An 11567-nucleotide genomic window follows, 5' to 3' on the forward strand; every position below is an offset into this window, starting at 1 on the left:
AGTAGGGATGCGCAGTGCAATATTGGGGAATGACCTTAAATAGGGTTCGATTTGTATTATGAATTTTGCGCTCAATTCAAACCTCAGTCATTCATAATTATCATAATGTTTACTTCATCCTTTATTCACAGTAATTACAGCACTATCCTTGTCAATTTTTGTAGTCAATATTTATTCCACATTTTTTCAACGTTAAAAGTGTCGTCATTTGGGATTTCGTGTTCTCTCCACGACCAGAGCCTTTCATTCATTTGATCTGAAAATAGCAAGTTACAATTTAGTTGTGAGACATCACTTGAACTTCAAACGTTAAGCGTGCGTATTACTTTACCAGATCATGTATTACCATTCCACATAGCAGGGATGGAGGGACAGTATTTCCCGAAGGGGTATTTAGGATAAAGGGGTATTTAGGATAAAGAATTAGCTGAAGTGGCGATTATCTGAAAAGGAAGTTTGGGAGTAGGGGCGACTCCCATCTAAAAAGAACAGGGGTGCTTGTCGTACCTTTCAGGTGCAAAAAAAAAAAAAAAAAGAATCCGTTTTGGTACCTCTTAGGGTGATCAGCCTAAAAAAGTCCACAGCGAGAGCTTTTGCGGTACTTTTTAGGGCATTGAGCCGAAAAAAAAAAATATGGCAGGAGATAATGGGGGTGGGGGGTTACTCTCGGTAAATCTTTGGGTAGGAGTGTGCCGCTGCGACACTGAACACCTTACCCTATACTAGACCATGATCATCTTGATTTTGTAACCCTTTTCTAGACTAGGCAGTAAGAACCCCTATCTTATCCCAGGCTTCAATTTTCCATGCAGAAACGTTATCACTATCGTAGTTCAACATACGCTAACTAAATCAATATCGTACAAGGTCACTTCCGAGTTTCAATTTCTGTTATACAATCCCGGGTAAAGAACCCTGTTTCAGACTACATTATTTATACACTTTCAGTTCAAGGTAAATCACACCCTATTCTAGACCAAAATTGTCTGATTTCTATACCCTATCCCAGACTAAACTGCCTGAAAACCATACTCTTCACAGCGGCACATACACATGTAGCTTGTTATATGTATGTGAGTATCCCTCCCTCCTCCCCCGATCTCGGATATGTTTTTTCAATCACTAGCTTACAATCGGCTATCTTGAACCCTCGACGTCTCGAACTATTTTGCGTTAACTCTCCCTAACGAGCTCGAGATAGCGTGATTCAATAGCAGAAGTTTGAAACTGATAAATCTGACACTTCGGATAACTGACGGTCTGAGGGGAAACATACGACAAACATAAGGCAGACAACTGCACATGATGCGATATTTGCTGCTGTTTAATCTAATTTTCCAGCAGCTTCTTCACTCTTTGTAAACAGAAACACAAACGTGGTTGATTAATTTCGTGTCTTAGGATAATATTTACCTTTAAGATTTCGTCTTTTTCCGGCAGAATTCAATCGTGAGAAACTTTTCTGTTTCAAAAATGACCCTCGTTTCCCGATGCCATGGATACGAAGGAAGTAGGCTCGCGAAGAGATTGCAAATGTGACCAAAAATATAAGCGCAACTACTTGAGGCTTCATGTTGCTCGGCTGGAAAAAATGAAATGCTTTCTGCAATTAAATAAAACATAAACATACTAGGCGTTGAAAAGATTGTAGTGAATTTTAGCTAAAGTGATTTTTAATTTTAAGGAGTTAGCGAGGCGGGTTAACTCAGCAAGGGGTTAAATTTCGAGATAACAACTTCAGTATTACTATATCGGAGACAAAAATTAAAGTGGTTGAAGAACTGAGAAGCTAGAGAACATTTTGTGAACGTTTTGTTTTGAAAGTCTATTATTCCAAATGCCTAAAGGAGATTATCCTTCGACGCATTCCTAAAGTTACTTGTTGTTAAATTGCCAAGGTCTTTGCAAATGAAACTCTAATCGGTCAGGGTTATGGGGAAAGGCTGGGAAGATATTTTCGAAAATTTTTTGCGAAACTCTGTGAGAATATTGTATGAAATGCGGAGTGTTTCGACACTTCTGTCGCTTATTATAGCCAGCTGTCACCAGTTTAACGAGCATGTTCAAAGTCAGTTTAGTTAAGGCTGTATTAGAAAGCACCTAATATGTTAAAATCAGGCCCTGCTAAAGGCCTGTATGCGATTTAAACTGAAATATCAAGAAATAATTTTAAATTTAGGGTAACATTTTCCAGTGGTAAAAAGAGATCCACTAGATAGCGCGATAGACTGAGTGATTATATTCACCATAAATGAAAAGAGAATAGGTGTTTTGCCATTGCATTAAATTTGCGGCATCCTTTTTAATTTTGCAGTGAAATAAAATGGACCTGAGACATGGAATGGCCGTTAGTTATTCTGTGCAGTGTGATCTGCAACCTCTTTTGCACCCTCATGCGAGATTGGCACAATTTACATGAGCGCAATGACATCTTGTGAGATAAATGTACAACTGTCATACATCATAAGTAGAAAATAACTAAGAAAAAAAAGGCAAAAAAAGAGGGAGGGAGCTTAACATTTTCTAGAAAAGCGCAGATAAGGTTAGTTTAAAATATCTACAATTGAAGATGAAGAACTTTCAAGGGCCTGTAGCTTTTGATAAGAACCAGCTAAGATGGCAACCGTTAATTGTTCAGTTCAGCAAATTATATGTAATCAATGTTTAAGGATAAATAGGAGGCTTTGGGTGTATATATTATATTGGGTAAAATTGAAAGCTTGAAAGAGAAAAGTAACCGAAAGATTTGTTACCTTTTCGAGGCTCTGTAAGTGAGAGGTTTCAGAGATGAGTTGGTAGCAAATGTTTAATGCTTCCCCCACGCCGTGTATCTTTAGATGCCGAGGCAGCTGCTTCAGTTAGTTAAAAAAACAAACCAAATTGTTTCTCCTTTCCTGTCTCTTCCTCTACAAGACCAAAAGTGGTTTACATAAAACGGGCCTTTTAACCTTATTGTCAACAATGAAATTAGTTGTACCGGAAGATGAAAGACTTAACCACGTCCGAACGTTTGAAATGTTACATTCATTTCCTAAAGTATCGATCGCATTGTTTGCGAATTGACAAATACTTAGTGCTGATTCTCACTGGAAATTGAATTTGCCATTAGTCGTAATTGTTTTGTCGTTAATCACAACAAAGAAATGACTGACGCTGATAGTTAAAATCTAAGACTGAAAACCACGCTGAACACAACTGAAACAAGTTTTAAAAAAATTCTTTTAGTTTAAAATTGAAGTGCTTTGTGTTTTTTTTGCCATCAAGTTACTGACATGTACTTAATTGATGCGTTAAATTTTCTAGGATTTTGTATTCTTACGTATTGTAGTTACATTTGGAGTCTTTATGTTTGATAATCACCGAAAAACAAAGCTAGAAATTAAGGAAATGATTCTCAATAAAATGTTGCATAAGTATGAACGGTTTTGAGGCTACTTCCCATTCATAACAGTCAGCCGAAACACCAGATGAAGTCATTTGTAACCAAATTGGTGTTCCGTAAAGATCACCATGTTAATTGTTTAGGCGTTGAGGAAACAGCACCATTTTAACTTGATGTTTAACGTCAAAAGTGGCTTCTTTATATATAAATACTATTCTGAAAATTCTAAACAATTCAATCGCCCCTTCCAAATTACGAGGCAAACATTCCAGGAACGATCTTACAACCACTTTAACCTAATCTATAGCAGATTACTTTACTTGCAAAAAATTTCGGACAATTTTAATTCCGGAAAAAAAGAGTCCGAAAACAAAACCGTCCGAAATTTTTAAGCGTCAGATATATTTACATTAGAGTATAAAACTTTCAAATAGCTCCAAAACTCTTAGTTTCCTTTTTGGAGCGAATTCTAGTCGAGACACTGTTTGAGATGCGAAACGGCTTGACAGAATTTGTCTTATTTTCTCGTCGGTGTATCTGTAAAACCATTTTCATAGATGTTGTTTCAGTATAATTCGTGTTTTGTTGGCGTAAATTTGCTTTAGCTATGTTCGAGCAAAGTGTTCAAAATTTTTGTCGGAAATGAGTTAAAAGTGTCCGAAAACTACACGTCCGCAATTTTAACGTCCGACATTTTATGCTAGTAATGTATGTGGACACATCAGTGCTTGCGTGAATCTTCATCTTGGGACTGCACGGATGTGTGTCGCTCGCTCGCGTACCCAGGAAACGCGCTCAACAAGTATCTCAACAAGACTTGTGGACAAAACTGCAGAAAAAATAAAGAAGTCGGAACTCCCTACACTGAAGTTATCTTAGGTTGTGGCTTGCTATGTCTGTCACCGTGTAGATGTTATGTTTCATGTCAGAGCTTGGTCGTTTAAACTGACATCTGATCTTGGAGCACTATGGAGCACTGTCGACCGTGAAGCGAAATCAGCTGAAGGTTACCGTATACCTTTAGAGGTGTCTCGCGTCCAAGCGATGAAGTGCGCCCAGTTTTAACTGTAGATACCAAAACTCCTGTATCAAATTAAAACTTATAGAGCTGGCTATCAAACTATACAAAGAATTGTAAAATAATATGAATTGTCGAATGTTTTTTGGACCTCTTAATGCGAGCGTCCGAATCACCTTTTTAAAGATACAAGTCGAAGCGAATTTTGGTTTTCGCTTATTTAATTTGTTCCTCAGTTTCTGGACCTAAAGAGCTAAAAAAGGGCGTCTGAGATTTGCCATGTTTAGTTTCAATGAAAAGTTACGGAACATTTTCGAAATAGGATTAAAAACATATGGAGTGACTGTAGAAAAAATGGTACTGGAGAAAAAATATTTGGAAATAAAAAATTCGCAAACACGTGTTTGTTGTTTATACATTAAACTAGATAATGTTCAAATTTGAGGGCAAACGAATAAATTCCCTTTGACTTGTAGCTTTCAAAAGGGACCCAAAAGATGATTCGGTCGCTCACATTTAGAGGTCACGTAAAACTCGAGAATTCATTTTATTTCAAAATTCTCAGTATAGTGTGATAGCCAGCTCTATAAGCTATAATTTGATAAAGGCGTTTAGATATCAGTTTAAACCGGACGTGCTACATCCCTTGGACGCGAGACACCTCTAAAGGTGCTCTAAAGGTATACGCTAACCTTAAAAATTTACCATGACATTCAAACAACTGCTGCTCCAGTCACTTAAATTCTGAGGCCGTTTTTATCAGTAGTAAACGCAATCACGTTTCCAGGGCCTTGATCCCCCGGTCCCCCGCAACCAGAGGTCAAAGGCCGTCAGAAATGCTTACCTCTGTTGCAACCGATAGTGATCAGCCGTCGGCCTCTGGTCGAGGAAATCGCGGGCTCTGGGAAGGAGATTACAGCAAACGTTGCCATAAAAGTAAGGTACCATTATCAATGCAAACATTGCAGGAACAAAAACATTATAGTTTATAATATTATAATCAGAATATTATAGATTTTTTACAACAGCTTTCTTTGGTATTCAAGCGATGGACTGCTTTGATGAGTAATGCCATAATGAAATATTAGATTACAGTGAACTTTGTCCAACAATTAAACTTCAATTCATGTTTTGCTGCCAAACTTGATTTGATAATGTCATGACATCGGTTTGCAAAGCTGTTCAAGCGCGAGGTGAGTCAAACTGAACGATTTCTTGAACATTTTTAAATTCAAAGATGTCTTCCCGAGAAACGTTCCACTCGTTCCTAGCTTCCGGTGTCCATCTATTTGTCTAGCAAATACAACATCACCTCTCTTTGACCGAGGAAGGTTGCAAGGTGGACTGGAGACCAGCCATCTCTGTTCGCTCTTGTGACGTCAGCTCCAAACTCGACCAATAGTTTTACGGATTCTATTCTCCCATCTCTTATACACTGGTGTAGAGGTGTGTCACCGGCCTCGTTTAACGCGTTAATATTGACACCAATGCTTAGCAATCGGTGGACCTCCTGGCGGTCTCTATTGTTCACTGCCTCTTGAAATGCTTTTTGATTTTGTCTTGTGTCTTTCGATGATGTAGCACCCAACTTCTGACTGAAAGATGAATGTAGAAAGAATGTAAATTGAAGTTCTCGCTTCCGAGTAAATAATAATAATAATAATAATAATAATAATAATAATAATAATAATAAATAATTTAAAGGCGAATACATATATAGTGAATACTATTAAGTAAAATTACAAGTAAGGTAAGGAAAAAACAGATCATAAATGAAGGAGTCCTGCAGCTCTTGCTAAAAACGAGTTAGTAGGCCTTTGCGTTCCTGACTTTGGTTTGCTACTGAACCTGGTTTAGATCTTAAGTTATAGCCGTGGCTGGTAGTTGGCTTTGTGAGAAATATAGATAGAGATGACAAATGTAGATAAAGGTAAAGTATTAGATATTAAATAAAGTTAAAGTCTGCATACGAGCCAAGTGGCTTACCAGGCCGGAGCTTATCCCGTTTCTGTAGCATGAAGGAACTAGAAGTATTTCTACTCCCCACTGGATGGGTTAATCAATTATTCATTTTTATCGAGGAAGAAAACTCGGTCTAAAACGCAAATGGATGTGGCTGGGAAAGTTTTGTTGCGCCCGCTTCGCGCTCTCCCTCGCCTTCCGCGCTCGCGTCGCCCGCGCGCTCGAAGAAAAATAACTCGTGCCAACAAAACAAACGTCTGTGAACAGACTACAAACATTTAGCCGTTAGGCCTAAAAATTGGAAGATTTTAATCGTTAGCCGTATTAAAATATTAACCGTAAAAAAATTTTAGCCACGAGATCTCTTGACAATGAAAGTCAATTTAACTTTTTAAAATAATAGTAATTTAGAATTTCTAAGATAACCGTTGGCCGTAAAAGACACCCTCGTGACGGAAGTGAATTGAACTTTGACGGTCGCAAAACATTTAGGCTACGTAGGTCAAGGATGTAAGACCTTTCTTTCGTCTGGCAGCAAATATTACCTTCTTTTGCTAGTCTCGATTAAATTTTTATCCACATCAGACCATTAGCCAAAATTAACCTTGATTTCCATCCACTAGTCCTTCAGTTGATCCTTGATGGGAATACGTCAAAAATGGGCCGGGCGTGACTCGAAAAATATGAACAACTTTTTATAAACAAAGGAAAATAGAAGTGGTTTCACACAATCGTAGGAGTGCTCGATACAAATATGTTTCAATTTCTGGTTTCTGGTTTATCATTACGTTCTTGGTGCTTTTACCCTGGAAAACCTTCACACCGATATTTCCCATAATCTGAAAGCAATCTTGTACATCTCATGACAACTGAATTCAACTGATGATGTGACATGGCTTCACTAAGCCCTTTTCAGCCATTAACCCTTGAGGTTTAATCCTCGGAGAGAAAAAAAATGCACCTCCATAGCCATTTAATGGTTTTATTTTCATCCATTTAACACTTGACTTACCATTGACCCTCGTCTCCCCCTTGAGGGCCTTTATCTCACGGCTGGCTTTCTGTATATTAAACCGGCGTGTTGATGTTGTGTGCTGGAGAAATTCGGCATGGGAGATATATTCGTCTCGCTACGGCGCAATAAGCTTTTGGTCGTATAAGTTGCGGTATAGAAATATTTATTCTAGACAGGGTAGACTGTTAAAGAGCGGGAGGGGGGTGTGGAGCGGAGTGTGGGGGGGAGGGGGGGGGAGGAGGAAACCGTTTGGCAAAAAAGAGCAGTCAGCTCTCAGGTCTGTGTTTTTTAGCTATCGTTTTGCCCACTTTATGTCCCAATTCAGTATCACTCAAAATAAATTGTATTTTTTGTGGGGTAGCTTGTCTTAATCATGTTAACATCGGTCATGTCTCTCAATTCAATTCGCGACATGGTCTTTTGCTTATGGTTAGGGTACAGTTGTGGACGAGCACCATCTAAAATCATGTATATCATTTAGGTTTAATTTCTCTTCAAATCAAATTCCACGAGGTCAAGGTAAACCACGTGTTGTTACCACAACGACTAGCCATGCTAATTCGAATGATTTTCACTCGTTCTTTTCAGTTATTGTTTAATTTTCACAACAATGGCAGAAAGCAACTCTATTAGCAATGGGAATCTATTATGCGGCGCTCTGATAATGATGTGTAATGAGGCACTGTAATTATGAAAAGTCTCTTTGTCTTCAAGAGCCATCTTCGAACGGACTCCACAATATATATAATAACAATTCAGGGTGGCATTTCAGACTGAAATTTATTCCATGTGCAGATTTAATATGCGCAATATAGGTGAGAGAAGCGATATGGGCAACTTGGCATTTTCCTCTGGCAGTCATAAACAATGCACCGTGGATCGGATTTTGTGCCCTTTTTTTGACATAAGCGCCTCTGACAAAGTGCTCAGTTGCCGAAGTCGCACGTTGTTCACCGTACCGTTGCACATTTTTGACAGCAAAAGCGTCAACATGCTGAATATTAGGCATCCATCTTCCGAAAATGGTCCGGAAATAATATAGAAGCCGGTAAATTTGACGCATTGTGAAAGAAATGCTAATTCGAGGGCTTGAAGCAAAGATTCCTTGGAATTTTACGCAACTGTCAAAAGATTAGTATAATATAGCGTGGGAAAATTCAACGACGTTGTCACGGTACACAGGTTAACAAATACAACGCACAAAAAAAACAAAAAAAAAACATGAAACGCCTCTTCGGAGAACAAGATCAAATAAGGATCAAGTAAATACGATTTTCTCCAGTGCTGTGAGAAATCTACACGAGATCATGTTCATTTCACTAGCTGTAACTGACACCTTCGCATGAAACGCAGCAAGCTAAGCCTCGCATGAATGCTCGGTACGTAAACATTGCAACTGAAGAACACGTTGAATCTGGCATGGAAAATTTCTCGTTACATGATATATAGAAAGCCCAGTGTTATGGGATGGTTCCATAGCTGCAGGTTTTGAGAAGAAACGTTAACTGTTCACAAGCCCTTAACGCAGGAAAACAAACACATTAGAAAATAGTTACAAGGCAAACACGTTTCATTCAATTTCATCACGCTGTGGAAGGTAGCTAGGAATGGAGGAAAAAAACCTGAACCCTTCTAGCATTACCTTTAACATCTACCAGGATCACAAGTTTTCACGACCTACCTTTGCATTGTGCAATATACGCGGAGTTGCGTTAGGCTAAATTTCCTCACAAGCAGCCGTTGTTCTTTTGCATCAATTGTATGTACACTTTACTCTCGGACATTAGCAGCCTCGCTTGCGTCGGATGGCGTGATCCAAGGTCAGGCCCGTAACTTGTTCTATTTTAAGAAACTTTCAGTGTCCGTAAGTCGCCGTCACTCGCCGTCAGAATTTCCCGTCTGAAAATTTCGGATATTTAAATATCTTACAGCTGCTCTGTTTAAGTGACTCGCGCTCAAAGACGTCACCTCGACGAATAATGATGAATCAGTTTTGGCCGCATTACCAGTTCAAAGAAAAACAGACCCGCGGCGGTGAAGCTGCACCGGATTTGAATAACATGAGGCTAACACCTAAATGTCACTTAAGAATAGGATGTTTACAAAGAAGATAAGAATTAATTATTTTGCTGATAAGCCAAGCAAATTACAGCATTCAACAGGTGGCCTTTGCAGCTTTTGTCCCTAGGTACACTTGGAGGGTTTGGCAGGGGTTCCCAAAAGATATTCTAAACGTTCCCTCCACAGGGGATATTTTAAGATCTATTAAACCTCCGGCTGCCTGACACTGGAAACGGTTTTTTTGAAAAACGTTATCTGTGTGTATAATTTAACACAGTATCAAATAAATCACACATTGCTACATTTGCGAGCACTCCACGCACGTGAGCCGCGAGAATGTAATTATCAACCCCACTTATTTATATGGCTAGCTCCGTGAGCGGGTAAGATGAATCAAATCCTGGGCTGTAATTGGCTACCCGAGCAGGCAAGATGGAGATATCTTGCCACATAATAAATCCTTTATTGACCAAGCTTGTTCAGTCATGAGGGACCGTTCATTTTTTATGAGGGAGGTGGGGGGGGGGGGGGGGAGCTGGTGGGATTTGGGAAGCACCATTTGAAACTCGCATGATCCCCCCCCCTCAGCTTACCAACTTTTTCACATGGCCCCCCTCCTTATATCGGTCATTTTTTGGGATGACCCCCCCCGCCAAAAAAAAAAATAGAACAAACAATATTTAGATTTCAACTTTTTTAATATTTCTCTGTTATCCCCCTACTTCACGTTATTGTGCTCACTATGAAGACAATATTTACAATCCCTATACTATAGAGAGCTGTTGTTTGAAAAACAAATCAAAAGAAAGAGAAGTCAATTTCGGATCTCCTAGTTATGGCTCGCCCTGAGCGTGTGGCATTTGGCCTCTCATTGGCAACTTCCTCATCTGAATTGATGAATGCCCACAGTTTTAATGTAAAACAGATCAAATGTATAGAAGCTAAGTTGACGAAGGTCACGCAGGACATGGAAGCACTAGAAAATAAGAGCAATTATAACAGCATATTCAAGGGCATACTCAAACAGCACATCAACAAAAGGAGAAGGAAAAAAGAAAACCGTAGAAAGTCAAATGAAAGAAAGAGGAAGCGGACTGAAAACAACGTCCAACGAGTTTATGGAATCTGTGTTGGAAACCCGCTAGGAAATGGTCTTCCACAATACCTCGTGTACCCTCCTAGAACGGCCGTCCCGGAAGAGTGTATTAAAGTTGAGGATGTTGCCACGTCGTTATTTAGAAGAGATGGGCCATATATCGCACAGCTCTTGGAAGGGAATTATTTCACCAATGCTGCAAGAAGCAGAATCACCACCAACCTTGAGCAGGAAGTCAGAGATTATGTTTACACTCATGAGAACCCTCAAGCCCTAGCAACTGGTTCTTTCCGGCGGCCATGGGTACACAAAAGTTACCCGATTATGCAATATAATACAATAAAAGCGTTGATGGATCGCGCAATACGATGCTTCGGAGACCTTGGCAAACGAATGTAACGTATCATTCACACGTCACCGCTTGACGGATTTTGTCGAATCAATAAGTAATTCGATTCTCAACTTTCATGGCAGATAACTTTTCACTGCTGGACACTGTACCAGTTAGCTCTTTTGGTCTGTACTAAATAAAGATATATTGACAGGCATTCAGACCGCAGGGAGCGATAGAAGAGCGTAATGAAAAATTAATAGGGAATTAGCGCTTGTGTTTTTAACTTACGTGAATAGAAGGTACTATTCGAATAAAAGGAGCCAACAAAGTTTGTTATCGTTCTCTGGTTTTAATTTGTGATCAGGCTTTTTTCCGAATGAAAGTCCCGCTTTCGTTAGCAAAAAAGCGTTTGATCACAGGTTAGTTTTCCTCACTCCTCAAAAAGCAAAATATTATACTGAGCGATATGACCGCAGCTGATTCGCGGCAGTATATTCGTCCGTGTGCTGACCGACCCATGAACAAAGAAACATTTACCATATTTTCCCGCTGTCCGACCGGCTGGTGGAACAAGGTAAGTTAGAGTCTATTTATTTGCTTGATGATGGAGCGTTTGGTTTCTCGGGAGCCCAAATTTTCTGGCATGCGGTTTACTCCTTTAACACACGAGGGAGCGTAAACATGAAAAAATATTAGTAT

The 11567-nt window shown here is 39.4% G+C and overlaps 1 protein-coding gene across 2 annotated transcripts; it reads right to left on the bottom strand.

Annotated features, from left to right (window-relative positions):
* Positions 1-97: 97 nt before the first annotated feature.
* LOC110063976 (notch-regulated ankyrin repeat-containing protein-like) lies at positions 98-9529 on the bottom strand. 2 transcript variants are annotated; one of them, XM_089290728.1, is made up of 4 exons: positions 9059-9529; positions 2754-5995; positions 1414-1582; positions 98-256 (listed from the first exon to the last, which is right to left on the bottom strand). In XM_089290728.1, exons 1-2 carry the CDS (start codon positions 9064-9066, stop codon positions 5686-5688), a joined length of 318 nt encoding a protein of 105 aa, XP_089146854.1. In that variant the 5' UTR covers positions 9067-9529; the 3' UTR covers positions 98-256; positions 1414-1582; positions 2754-5685. The 2 variants fall into 2 exon arrangements, with proteins under 2 accessions (XP_089146854.1, XP_089146853.1); XM_089290727.1 differs by having other exon boundaries at positions 1414-1603.
* Between the last annotated feature and the right edge of the window lie 2038 nt (positions 9530-11567).

Source organism: Orbicella faveolata, unplaced genomic scaffold (assembly GCF_042242905.1).
Source record: "Orbicella faveolata isolate gen_17 unplaced genomic scaffold, um_ofav_v1 contig_2, whole genome shotgun sequence".
NCBI lineage: Eukaryota > Metazoa > Cnidaria > Anthozoa > Scleractinia > Merulinidae > Orbicella > Orbicella faveolata.